The sequence below is a fragment of the Rana temporaria genome, chromosome 12, assembly GCF_905171775.1.
Source record: "Rana temporaria chromosome 12, aRanTem1.1, whole genome shotgun sequence".
Classification (NCBI taxonomy): Eukaryota; Metazoa; Chordata; class Amphibia; order Anura; family Ranidae; genus Rana; species Rana temporaria.
The window spans coordinates 3,195,719-3,209,510 of record NC_053500.1 but is presented as its reverse complement, the minus strand read 5'-3'; the positions used below and the strand labels follow the sequence as shown (position 1 = coordinate 3,209,510).

General features: G+C 43.9%; 1 protein-coding gene across 1 annotated transcript in view; it reads left to right on the top strand.

Moving 5' to 3' along the window:
- LOC120918526 (ABC-type organic anion transporter ABCA8-like) overlaps nucleotides 1-13,792 on the top strand; it is a 79,313-nt gene that overhangs the window by 23,354 nt on the left and 42,167 nt on the right. The window contains exons 11-18 of the mRNA XM_040330155.1: nucleotides 2,281-2,339; nucleotides 5,040-5,150; nucleotides 6,063-6,238; nucleotides 6,331-6,450; nucleotides 8,176-8,314; nucleotides 9,046-9,136; nucleotides 11,516-11,655; nucleotides 11,937-12,056. Of these exons, the coding sequence (XP_040186089.1) occupies nucleotides 2,281-2,339; nucleotides 5,040-5,150; nucleotides 6,063-6,238; nucleotides 6,331-6,450; nucleotides 8,176-8,314; nucleotides 9,046-9,136; nucleotides 11,516-11,655; nucleotides 11,937-12,056 (956 nt within the window). The remainder of the gene's footprint in view (nucleotides 1-2,280; nucleotides 2,340-5,039; nucleotides 5,151-6,062; nucleotides 6,239-6,330; nucleotides 6,451-8,175; nucleotides 8,315-9,045; nucleotides 9,137-11,515; nucleotides 11,656-11,936; nucleotides 12,057-13,792) is intronic.

The window sequence follows — 13,792 nt, the reverse complement described above, 5'->3', positions numbered from 1 at the left end:
CTCTCCATTATAGAAGACACACAAAGTAAGCACCTTAAATTAAAGAGAGCCCAAAGCTCATTGACTTGGACCCCAAAATATTATATTTAGCAACGATCCAGGTTTGGGACAAGTTTTCTTTTCAACATGATGTTATATACATGAATTGCCATGGAACTGGAAGCAGCCATATTTGCCCATTATACGGTGCCTTGAAAACTCTGTTGATTCATGTAGAGCCTTTCTCAACCTTTTACCCCAAAGGAACCCTTGAAATTATTTTTTGGGTTTTAGAGAACTCCTGCTATTAATAATTCTTTGGTGGTCATTGGAAAGAATGCTCAACATTGGTGGTGAGATTTGCAAAACACAGCAAAAAAGATCATTGGTGGTATGGTTTCTAGTTCTGTTGTGTGGCGTTGGCTTCGGAACTATGCAGGCACCATCAGTTGGGAGGTCAACCAACCACTGCTCAAGAAACTCTTAAAAACCTGTTGAGGAACCCTGACAAATGGCTGATATTTTTTCTCATCATTTAATGGTGGATCAAGGTGTTTTATTAGCTATAAATAATTATATGGTGGTCATTGGTAAGAATGCTCAACGTTGGTGGTGAGAATTGTAAAACACAGTTAAAAGGATCATTTGTGGTATGGTTCTGTTAAGTGGTGTTGGCTTTGGACCTATGGAGGCCCCATCAGTTGGGAGGTCAACCAACCACTGCTCAAGGAACCCCTAAAAACCTGTTGAGAGAACCCTGGTTTAGATTAGTAGATGTAAATTGGTAATTTTAGTATTGGGAACTAGCTCTGTAGAGTGGGGTTGGCCCTGAAACTATGGAGGCACCATCAGCCCGGGAGGTCAACCAGAAACAGCTCAAGGAACCCCCTAGAAATCTCTGGAGGAAACCTGGTTGGGAATCAGGGATGGACTGGCCATTGGGACTACAGGGAGTTTCCCGGTGGGCCGATGGCTCAGTGGGCCGGCTTCAGTGACAGCGGACCGCCGCCCCCCTCCGCTCCTCTGTCTCTCCCTTCCCGCAGCACTCACCTGGGGGGAACAAAGAAGCAGGGGGAGGACCAGAGGAGCAGGGACGACGACAGAGGAGCATGGGGGAGGGGACAGACAGCTGACTCAACAGCTATGGCCTGGGAGTTTCTCACTTCTGCCTAATCTTGTCCCATAAGGGGGGGGGGGGGCACCGAACTGAGTCTTTGCCCCGGGTGAAATAATGTCTAGCTTCCCCACTGGTACTGCCTATAAGAGTACCAGTACCAGCTGTTCTACTCTAATAAAGTAGAACGGCTAGTGGCTAGTGAAGGGGGAGAGGGGGCTTGGGTGGCCAGGGGGGGGGGGGGTGCGGGAGTTGTCCGGCCACCATGGGAGAGACCTGTCAAAGTGGGCCAGTCTGGATGAAGTCCAGGGCCAAATTTTTGTCCCAGTCCAGCCCTGTTGGCAATGGTTGATGTAAATTATGAATTTTAGTATCGGTAGCTAGCTCTGTAGAGTGGTGTTCGCTCTGGAACTATGGAGGCACCATCAGCTGGGAGGTCAACCATCCACAGCTCAATTAACCCTTAGAAATCTCTGGAGGAAACCTGGTTGGGAATGGTTGATGTAAATTGTGAATTTTAGTATCGGTAGCTAGCTCTGTAGAGTGGTGTTGGCTCTGGAACTATGGAGGCACCATCAGCTGGGAGGTCAACCAACCACTGCTCAAGGAACTCCTAAAAACCTGTTGAGAGAACCCTGGTTTAGATTAGTTGATGTAAATTGGTAATTTTAGTATTGGGAACTAGCTCTGTAGAGTGGTGTTGGCCCTAAATCTATGGAGGCACCATCACCCGGGAGGTCAACCAGCCACAGCTCAAGGAACCCCTAGAAACCTCTGGAGGAACCCTGGTTGGGAATGGTTGGTGTACATTGTGAATTTTAGTATCAGGAGCTAGTTCTGTAGAGTAGTGTTGGCTTTGGAACTATGAAGGCACCATCAGTTGGGAGGTCAACCAGCCGCAGCCCAAGGACCCCTAGAAACCTCTGGAGGAACCCTGGTTGGGAATGGTTGGTGTAAATTGTGAATTTTAGTATCGGGAGCTAGCTCTGTAGAGTGGTGTTGGCTCTGGAAGTTTGGAGGCACCATCAGTTGGGAGGTCAACCAATGACAGCTCTAGAAACCTCTGGAGGAACCCTGGTTGAGAATAGTTAATGTAATATATGAAGTTTAGTATCAGGTCAAAGAACATTTCCTTGGACTGGTTTTATGTGATTTCCTCTAAATCGACATCTTCTCCCTTCATACAGGATAAATAATGTCAAGAAAATGTACAGCGGCAAGGACAAGACGACAGAGGCGCTACGAGGTGATCCAATTCCTAAAATGTTCACTTCTCTTGTCTGTAATACGGATTTTTTTTTTATAGAATGGATACAAATGAGGATCTTTGTTCTAACAATTCTGGAAAAAAATACCGTACTTCACATTAGAGATTTGCACAACAGAGAAAGATTTGTGTGTTAAAGCGGGGGGTCTACCCAAATATAAATGTTTAACATTACATATAGCCGAGTAGTCCTAATGACAATCGGCTGTTTGTTTTTTGTTTTTTTTATGTACATACCGTATTTCACCACCGCTTCCGGGTATGTCTTCTGCGGGACTGGGCGTTCCTATCTGATTGACAGTCTTCCGACTGTCGCATACAGCGCATCACGAGTTGCCGAAAGAAGCCGAACGTCGGTGCGGCTCTATACGGCGCCTGCCCACCGACGTTCGGCTTCTTTCGGCAACTCGTGATGGGTAGTATGCGACGGTCGGAAGCCTGTCAAACAGATAGGAACGCCCAGTCCCGCAGAAGACATACCCGGAAGCGGCGGTGAAATACGGTATGTACGGAAAAAAAAACAGCCGATTGTCATTAGGACAACTCGGCTGAATGTAATGTTAAAAATGTATTTTTTGGGTGAACCTCCACTTTAAGTTAATTTGTTTGTTTCCTCATATTCATGATGTTGGAATGGTTCGTTTTCAGAATTAGATTCGTATTTTTGGATTCGAAGTTCCTTATTTTCAAATCGATTCAAAATGAACTTGAAAATGTATTTGAATTTGAAATGGAACATATTGCAATAAACACAACGAGATATACAAGTGAAATAAGATGATGATTCCTACTTAGGGTGCTTTATATCAAAGAATTGAAAAGAATAGATTATAATAGAGTAGAAAATAATAGAATATTGTGAAATGTTTGCCTGTACAAGGTGATTATACTACTTAAGTTGTATATTGAATGCAATTTCCTCAAGTGTTGTAAATTGATAAACCCAATAAAAATGTATTGATAAAAAAAAGAAAATAATAGAATATTATGCTATGTGTTATTCTATAAAAAAAAATTCTGTTCTATTCTACATCATTATTTTTTATTCTATCCTTTTTTTCTGTTCTATTCTAATCTATTATTTTATATTCTGTTTTATTCTATTATTTTCTTTTCTATTCTATAAAACGGCCTAAGTAGGAATCATCATCTTATTTCTCTTTTATAGCATTACTGTATTTATTGCAATAAGTCTCCATTTAGAATTCAAATTCAAATGTATTTTTTCATTCGAATTTGGATCATTCGTTTACAATTTATTTAATAAGGTTTTTCATTTATTTTGAATTTATTGAAATTTGTTGTGAACTCCGAATGTTGTGAATCTGAATTCTTCTTAATATACATTTCCCGTCATTTAAGGCAGAGGAAAGGCTGTCTGTCCTGAGGAATTCCTATTTAGAAGACAGTGGGCATACAAACATTCACAGCCAATAATTAATTATTATGAACACACTGGCCCGGATTCAGAAAGGACTTACGACGGCGTATCTCCAGATACGCCATCGTAAGTCCAAATGCGCGCCGGCAAGAATTTTGCAAGATACGACCGACGTAAGTCTCCTTACGCCGTTGTATCTTGGGTGCATATTTACGCTGGCCGCAAGGGGCGTTTCCGTAGATTTACGCGTCGAATATGCAAATGACCTAGATACGCCGATTCACGAACGTACTTGCGCCCGTCGGATTGAGCTACGCCGTTTACGTAAGGCTTATGTCCGGCGTAAGTTTACCCCTCATAAAGCAGGGGTAAGTCATGTTAAGGTATGGACGTCGGAACAGCGTTGTATTTTACGTTGTTTGCGTAAGTCGTACGTGAATGGGGCTGGGCGTAAGTTACGTTCCCTTTGAAAGCATTGAGCCGACGTATCTTAGGGAGTATTTGCGAAGTGATTCTGAGCATGCGCGCGCATGTGCCGTTCGATCAGACATGCATTTAACATAGGGTCACGCTTCATTACAATACAACACGCCCACTGCCTTGCTCCTTTGAATTACGCGGGCTTACGCCGGCCCATTTACGCTACGCCGACGTAACTTTGGGAGCAAGTGCTATCTGAATACAGTACTTGCCTCTCAATGTTACGTCGGCGTAGCGCATAGGAGATGCGCTACGCCCGCTCAAAGATACGACAATGTATCTGAATCGCGGCCACTGTATGTAATAATTAAAAAGATTAATGGGTCCATTTAAAAAAAAAAATTAAATTCTATAAAACATCTCAAGCATTCAACTGTCTCAAATATTTCCCATATATTGACAGATGATTATTCTTATAATCGCCAGCTCCATCTAGTGGCCATGATGTGATATTTCCACGATTGAGGTATTACAGAAAAATACTGCATTATTGCCAGTAGATGGAGCTGATGATCATAAGAAAACACACATATTAGGCTAATTATGGGAACTATTTGTTATGGCTGTAAGAAAGCTTAAGGTATTTATATATATATATATAAATAAATAGAACTCTTTAAGAGTAAGGAGACCCAAAAAGTTCCAGAAAGCTGGGAAAGGATAAGTATACTTAAAAAAAGACAGTCCTCCTTTTTATGTAAAGAGACACAATGTTGCATTCCACAGTTTTTTTTGTCTCTGATGGAAGCATAATACTATATTGTGTGGCCATGCATTGATCATTGAAATGTTTTACCCCCCCCCCCCCCCCAATCCAGGTCTGAATCTGGACATCTATGAGGGACAGATCACAGCGTTACTTGGCCACAGCGGAGCTGGAAAAACAACATTACTGAATATACTCAGCGGGATGGGCGGAGTCACGAGCGGTGAGATTTTCCTCTCGTTATTTGCATTACCTGTCTATATAAAATTTGATAGGCATGACCTCTACAGTCTGCGTCCGGGGCTGCATGTGAACGCTGTCGGGCACATTTGTTAGTGTAAATTTGGCCTAACATTAAAAAAGCTGACCCAAATCCAATTCAGTTTCCATTAGACATGTGCACTGCTGTTCGTTTTCGTTACATTCGTATTTTTTTTTGTTTTTTTTTTCGGAAAGTCGGAAAGTCAAAGATTTGGAATTCGGAATTTCGGAAATTCGAAAAATCGTAAGTTCAAAAATCCAAATTTTCCAATTTTTTAATTTCCGAATTTTGGAATTCTAAATTTTCGAATTTCCGATTTTACAACTTTCCGAATTTTCAAATTTCCGGATATTCAAATTTTGGAATTTGGAGTTTTGAAATTTCTGATTTTCAAAATTTTGAATTACCTAATTTAGAATTTTCCAATTTCCAAATTTTCAATATTCCGAAATTTAGAATTTCCGAAATTTCAAAATTTCGGAAATTCGAAAATTTGGAATTAAAAAATTTTGGAAATCCGAAAATTCGGAAATTGAGAAATTCTGGAATTTCGGGAATTAACGAATTTGTCAAAATTCGTTCAAAAACTGATTCGGAACTAAACAAATTGCACATGTCTAGTTTCCATCTCTACTTATATTGAGCTTCAGAGAGCCCTCTGACAACACTGTGCTAATACCACATCTAGAAACATCTGAGAGGTGGGCACCATACTGCTGTTGAATAGAACGGGCAACGGTGTCACTGTGCATTATGGGTACATGACTTCTAATCTTCTGATAGGACCATAACCAACCCCTACAATACAGATGTAGGCTCAGATATACGTTTTGGGTGGAGATGACCTTTAACGTAATTTCTTCCTCATTGTAGGGTCTGCCAACATCTATGGCCATCCTCTATCAGACCTCAGTCTTCGTCAGGAGATCCAGAGAAAGATCGGCTTTTGTCCGCAGATCGACATCAACTTTGAGCTTCTAACGGTGAAGGAGAACTTGGAGGTTTTTGCTCAGATTAAAGGAGTTCCTAGAAGTAAAGTGAAACCCGAGGTACAAACCAACGTGGATGTGTAGAAGTACATCAACAATTGACATCTGCAAATGGAAGGTTTGAGTTTTTGCTGATCAGATTTATTTTATAGGTAGAAAAGGTCCTCTGTGACCTGGACATAGAGAACATTCAAGACCTGAGAGCCAATAAACTGAGTGGAGGTCAGAGGAGGAAGCTGACCCTGGCGATTGCACTATTGGGAGACCCCGAGGTGATATTTTCAAGCATTTTTTGGCTTTCATTGAAAAAAAAAACACATTGTGAGAACCAGCTTAAATAATGGAGCATTAAGGACGCAGCCTTTGGCTTAAAGTGAATGTAAACTTGTGAAATGAAAAATGAACAAAGCACAGAGTGTGATTTCTGTCTACTCTCACAATCTTCTGCTATCTGCATGAACCAGTCTATGCCAGGGGGTGTCAAACTCGAGTTCATTGTGGGCGGCATCAGCATTATGGTTGCATTCAAAGAGCTGGTTGTATCTGTAAGACTAGATGTCCAGGGTAACCCACCCCCCTTACATCAGATGTCAAGAGTCCTCTCTGCTGCCGACTGCTGAGCAGGGGACACGAGTGAGGGGCCTCTCTGCGGCTGCAAGAAAAAGCGCTGGCCTTGGTGGAAGAGTTCTGTCCTCCCCTCTCTGTTGACTGTTCAGACGAGATGGGGGTAGAGATAAGGGAGTTGCCGCAGCTGCAGGAGATGGATACTGGGGGCCAGGGGAGGGCTGGGCCGGGGGGCAGGGTGACAATTGCCTCCCAGGCCACTCTAACTTATGTTCAAATTGGCCGGCAGCCGCTGCCCGCTACCATTTTCTTTTTTATTCTGCACTAGGAAGTGGGGCCGGGGGGCATGGCCACATCGGTTGACCACTAGCTGTTGCATTGCGGGAGTTGTAGTCCATGCTCAAGCTCCCGGTGGGTGCAAAACAGAGCAGCGCAGAGGAAACTACAACTCCCTTGGACCAGATCCTTGAAAGCAGGCAGAGGCAGTGCGTGCTAGGGAGTCGGGACGCAGGGCTAGGTGCTGGCTGCACCTTGACCCCAGGACCAGGAGCATTACCCCCCCAGGAGGCCGTGGCATGCAAGGACCTACTGAGCTGAGATCACTGAGGTGAGAGACCCTGACACCCCTAGCTGACCCCCCATCTCCCCCCCATACACCCCATGTAACCTGCCCCAGTGATCAGGCTGCATTGATGGGCACTGGAGTTGGCTGCACTGATGGGCACTGGTGAGGCTGCATTGAAAAACCAGGTGGGCTATGGATGGTGAACTCATTCGGCGGATCAGTGGGCCACTTGACTGGACTTGCCCCCCAGGCCTAAGGTTGCCAGCCCTCCCCTGCTGGGGGCTGTCTCTCACATCTCATGGTATAGAGCAGTGGAATTATTGCAAGCTACGATGGCTTTTAAGCTACAATCTCTACCTACCTTCAGTAAGCTATTCACAGATACTGAGTATGTAAAAGAGCCACTAGGTGGCGAAATTACAATTTACTTTACATACTATTAGCATATTCAAAAATTAACAAAGGAACATAAGAAAACCTTGCTGAAGGCATGACAAGAACAGCCCTCCACAAACCTAGGCTGCTGGTGGACCCATGTTGGGAGCTTCATCCCTTCCAAGTCTCTACAAAGTCCCCGGGCTCCAGGACCCAATCCGAGTTTTACCAATCTCTGAAGAAGCATAAAAATCCAGTTTCCCTTGTATGACATAAGCACCCTGGAGTTCTTCAACCTGCCTGGATGAAAACCATGGGGATAAAAAAGCCTTTTCACACCATGGCACCGCACTTTTTTTATACATGGTAAATCTAACATCTTACAATTTAGGGATTCTCATAATTTATGTCTTAAGTTCTCTTTTAATCGTTGGTATGCAATACAAATCTTTACAAACTTCTCTTCTATTTTTAAAACTGTCCTTCCTTTTAGATTTTGTTGCTGGATGAACCGACGGCTGGCCTTGACCCGTTCTCCAGGCACCGTGTATGGTCTGTTCTCAAAGAGCGCAAAGCTGGCCACGTCACCTTATTCAGCACGCAGTTCATGGACGAAGCGGACATCCTTGCGGGTGCGGTGCTTTAAGGTTTTAGTGTCCACCTTTCTGGTGTAGTTTAAACCCTCAGGACCCTCGAGAAACATTTATTTGAAAAAAATGTACTCAAGACTACTCATGTCCTTTTTTTTAGCCCAATAAATGGTCCGTGCCCAAATAATCTGAAGCCAATCAGCATGGTTGTATCTGCTGTAAAAGTTCCAGGGCCGATCCTAGGCAGGGTGCACAGGGTGCTTTGCACCCAGGCGCCTGTAGAGGTGGGGGCGCCGAACATCTAACAGACTCTCTAACAGAAGCCCTCTCTGTGTCCAGTAGAGGTCCCCCTCCAGGTCCCAATAAAGTACTCTGCTTCTCTTCCTGTATTTTGTTTATTGTTAAGAGATCACGTAAGGATCCCAGATTAATGAAGACTTAGTGGGGGAGCATCTCTGTGGTTGAGTCATTGCCATAGAAACATTTGCAAAGGGGAGGAGTTGGTAAAATTACGATGCCATTGTGGGGGCGCCAGAAATATTTCTGTACCCAGGCGCCTGTGACCCTAGGATCGGCCCTGAAAAGTTCACACGACAGAGTGTTGTTTTTCCTTTAAATTTGTGACCTTAGCTATCATTTGCGCTATTTTGGCCTACAACGAAGGTTGGCTTTTCAAAAACCAATCTCTGTAACCAGATCTGCATCCAATTTACATACAAAATGTTTAAACTTGTTGGAAATTTTTATAAGCTTATCTTTTCATTTGGTTCCAGACCGTAAGGCTGTGCTCTCCAACGGGAGGCTGAAATGTGTTGGGAGTTCTTTTTTCCTAAAGCGAAAATGGGGCATTGGCTATCACTTGAGGTGAGCATGGAGACCCAAACCTGCATGTAATGCTTTGAGACTTGTAGAAGATGTCATTGCACCACGTATAGGAGTCACCAAACAATTCCTTTAACATCTAGACTGTGGTGCAAAGACAAAGGGTCTCATACTTGAAATTTCAAGGAAGGGTTAAGGTTCACCAAACAACTCCTCTAACATCTAAACTTTGGCGCCAAAACAAAGTGCTTCTTACCTAACTACATGGAAGGGTTAGGATTCACCAAACAACTTCTCTAACAATTAGGCTGAAGAGCAAACACAAAGGGTCTCACGCCTGAACCTTCAAGGAAGGGTTAGGATTCACCAAACAACTTCTCTAACATCTAGACTATGGTGCAAACACAAAGGGTCTCATACCTGCATCTTCAAGAAGGGTTAGGATTCACCAATCAACTGCTCTACTATCTAGATTATGGTCCCAACAGAAAAAGGTCCCATACTTGTAGCTTCAAGAAGGATTAAGATTCACCAAACAACTCCCCTTAACATCTAGACCAGTGATGGTGAACCTTGGCACCCCAGATGTTTTGGAACTACATTTCCCATAATGCTCTTGCACTCTGCAGTGTAGTTGAGCATCATGGGAAATGTAGTTCCAAAACATCTGGGGTGCCAAGGTTCGCCATCACTGATCTAGACTGTGGTGCAAACACAAAGAGCCTCATACTTGAAATTTCAAGGAAGGGTTAAGGTTCACCAGACAACTAATCTAGCATCTAGACGTTGGTGCTTTCACAAAGGGCTTCTTACCTAAACTTGTAAAAGATGTAGTTGGTGCACCACGTATAGGAGTCACCAAACAATTTCTTTAACATCTAGACTGTGGTGCAAAGACAAAGGGCCTCATACTTGAAATTTCAAGGAAGGGTTAAGGTTCACCAAACAACTATACTAACATTTAGACTTTGGCGCCTAAACAAAGGGCTTCATACCTGAACCTTCAAGGAAGGGTTAGGATTCGCCAAACAACTTATCTAACAATTAGGCTGAAGAGCAAACACAAAGGGTCTCATACCTGAACATTCAAGGAAAGGTTAGTATTCACTAACAACTCCTCTAACATCTAGACTATGGTGCAAACACAAAGGGTTTCATACCTGAACCTTCAAGAAGGGTTAGGATTCACCAATCAACTGCTCTACTATCTAGATTATGGTCCCATACTTGTAGCTTCAAGAAGGATTAAGATTCACCAAACAACTCCCCTTAACATCTAGACTGGTGCAAACACAAAGAGCCTCATACTTGAAATTTCAAGGAAGGGTTAAGGTTCACCAGACAACTCATCTAGCATCTAGACGTTGGTGCTTTCACAAAGGGCTTCATATCTAAACTACATGGAAGGGTTTGGATTCACCAGACAACTCCTCCAACATTTTGGCTGTGGTGCCAACACAAATGGTCTCACATCTTAACCTTCAAGGAAGAGTTAGGATTCACTAAACAACTCTTCTAACATCTGTTGTGGTGCCAGCACAAAGGGCTTTATACAGGAACCCACATGGAAGGGTTAGGATTCACTAAACAACTTCTCGAACATCCAGACTGGGGTGCTAACACAAAGGTCCCCCTACCGGAACCATAAAGGAAGGGTTAGGATTCACCAAACAACTCCTCCACTATCTAGACTGTGGTGCTAACGCAACGAGCGTCATACCTGAACCATAAAGGAAGGGTTAGGATTCACTTAACAACTTCTCGAACATCTAGACTGGGGTGCTAACACAAAGGTCCCTCTACCTGAACCATAAAGGAAGGGTTAGGATTCACAAAACGACTCCTCTTAACATCTAGATCAGGGGTCTTAAATTGGCGGCCCTCTGGCTGTTGCAGGAACTACAAGTCCCATGATGCATTGCAAGGCTGACAGTTACAAGCATGACTCCCACAGGCAGAGGCATGTTGGGACTTGTAGTTCAGAAAACAGCTGGAGGGCCATAAATTTAGAGATCCCTGACCTAGACTGTGGTGCAAACACAACAAAGCCTCATATCTGAACAACTAAGGAAGCTTTAGTTGCCTGGAGTCACCTGGTCCCATACTACACTACAAGAATACAGAACTAAGCCTAGTTGGGGTTTATGAAAATGCAGAAAATTCTATGCTGTGGGTCAATGTGGCAAATAGAGAGAAAAAAAAACCTATTGGTCATTTCAGCATAGACTACCCGTCCACCATTGTTGTGTCAATAAACCGTAATCTCTGGTATAGCAAGTGGCCCTTTTTAAGACTAAGTCTGATATTTGCAGCTTCAAAGGAATTTAAGGTAGATCCAGATCTATCCATGTCCCTCAAAAGTATGGAGAGTGTTTAAGTGATGTGATGAATTTTTAATGATAACTTTTTTTGGGTTACCAGGATGCAGGTGACCCCATCATGTGACACAGAGGCCATCACATCCCTCATAAAGCAGCACGTTCCCAACGCCAAACTCAGCACACAGAATGTGGAGGATCTGACGTTCACCCTGCCATTCCTGAACATGGATTCCTTCCCAGGTACGGGGATCATGTCATGGTCTGGGGGAGGGGCATAAATGGGAAGTCTTTTGGGCATTCATTTGTAGTGGATTCATAAAATAACAGGGAAAGGAAGCAGAGAGTGCAGAGACCAGGAGCATCGAGCTAAGGGGTACGTTCCTGCCATATTTATATGACCCCTAAGTCCGAAAAGACAGCATGGAGATAAATATAATACATTGATTACACCGACCTCCTCCTGTCCTTTCCACTTCTAAATCCTGAAGTTCTCCTTTAACACTGAACTGTTTTTTTTGCAGCTCTGTTCTCTGACCTGGAGGGACATGTGGGCCGAGACATTGTAAGTTACGGAGTCTCTGTTACTACGCTGGACGACGTGTTCCTGAAACTGGAAGGAGAGGCCGAGATCGAAAAAGGAGGTGGGCGGCGCTTTTATGTTTTTATAATCTGGCCGTTCTAATTTCTGGAATTCTGCAAACTTTTACCAATTCTTAAAGAGGAAGTAAACCCCGGGCCATTTTGTTATTTTTTTTCAATTTTCAAATACTATAGCTAATTACAAAGGATAATGCATTAAAATCGGCATAAAACGAGGTCTGTAAATACCTTCTTTAGCGTCTTTATTATATCTCTATTTCCGGGGTATTGGCCGCGCCATTGCCTCTACTGTTTTGTGAATCTTTTCTGGACGTCACTTCCGCCCTTACTATGTTTCTCTTTGGAAATCTTGCGCATGCGCCGTAGCGCCGAAACCAAGCTTCTATCTCCATTGCTTCCTTTCAATCTCTCTATGCTGCTCTGATTCACTCCCCTGTGTGACATCTTATTTGGGGGGGGGGGGGTAGCCGGAAGGAGATGATCAGAGCAGCATCGCGAGACTTCCCTATGTGCCTTTCAGAGGGGGAGCTTATCAATACCAAAGTCCCGGCATGCAATGGAGATAGAAACGGCACTCTTAATGTGCCGTTAATGAAAATACATACTGCGCAATCGCGCCTGAAGTCACTTTTGATTGCAGGACGATTTCCATGTAAACGAAAACAGGGAGTACACTTACACAGGCAGCGATTAGCTGCTTGTGCTATCTACATTACTAAGAGATAAAGTTGTATTGAAGGGTTTACAAACACTTTAAATGCGGAGGCTGTCCCTACTTTACCAACTCAGTAAATACACGCCAAACCTGGGAGTCAGGGCCTTAAAAAAGGATCTGCCTGACCCTAGATGGCTGTTAGAGTCACATGGGATGGCAGCAGCCAATAGGATAGCTTCCCTAGTGACCCAGGAAACCATAGAGGGACCATGTTCCTCTTGACCCCCTCTCGGGCTGCAGTGTCACGGCAGAAGAGGGCCTCCCACAGTAGAAAGAGTAGACTGCACTTGCCTACACCCCACCCTCCTTAACAGATGCTGAGTGACCTCGGCATCAACATAAAATGGAAACAACAGTAACAATAGTGATAAAAGCACAATCACAATATGGGTAGGCAGAACAATAAACAACTCAAACAACTGCGGAGCAGAGCTGCCCGCGGTTAGACTGCAAAGAGAGTGCCGGCTCTCTTGATTCCCCGTAGAGGCCTCTACGGGAATCAAGAGAGCCGGCGCTCTTTGCAGTCTCAACCGCAGGCAGTGACTTGGGGGGTCTCAGGTTACAAGGAACCAGGCATGTCTTCTATTTTTTCTCTTCACCTGAGCCCAAGGTTGAATCTTCGGATGAGTCAGTACAGTCTGTGGTACTGGATGGTGTGGATGGGCATTCCTGGCTCCCAACTCCAACGTCATGAGGCTCAGGACTGTGAGAGGCCAAGGACTCAAGCACCACCTGCAGTAGAGAAAGTAGACGGCACCTGCCTACAGGCTTTATGTGAAGTTACCAGATCACTGGATTTCTGGCAGGATCGCAATAAGCGTTTATTGATTTGGTTTACGCAAAAGTTATAGCGTCTACAAAAATTATGGCGGACACATCAGACACATTTTTGGGACCATTGCTATTGATACAGTGATCAGTGCTACAAAAATGCAAAATGCCCATTAAGTGTGCCCTAGTGTGTGATTCTTACTGTAGGGGGGTGTGGCTGGGCGTGTGACGTCACTGATAGTCGTTCCCTATGACAGGAAACAGACGATCACTGACAAGACACTAGGAAGA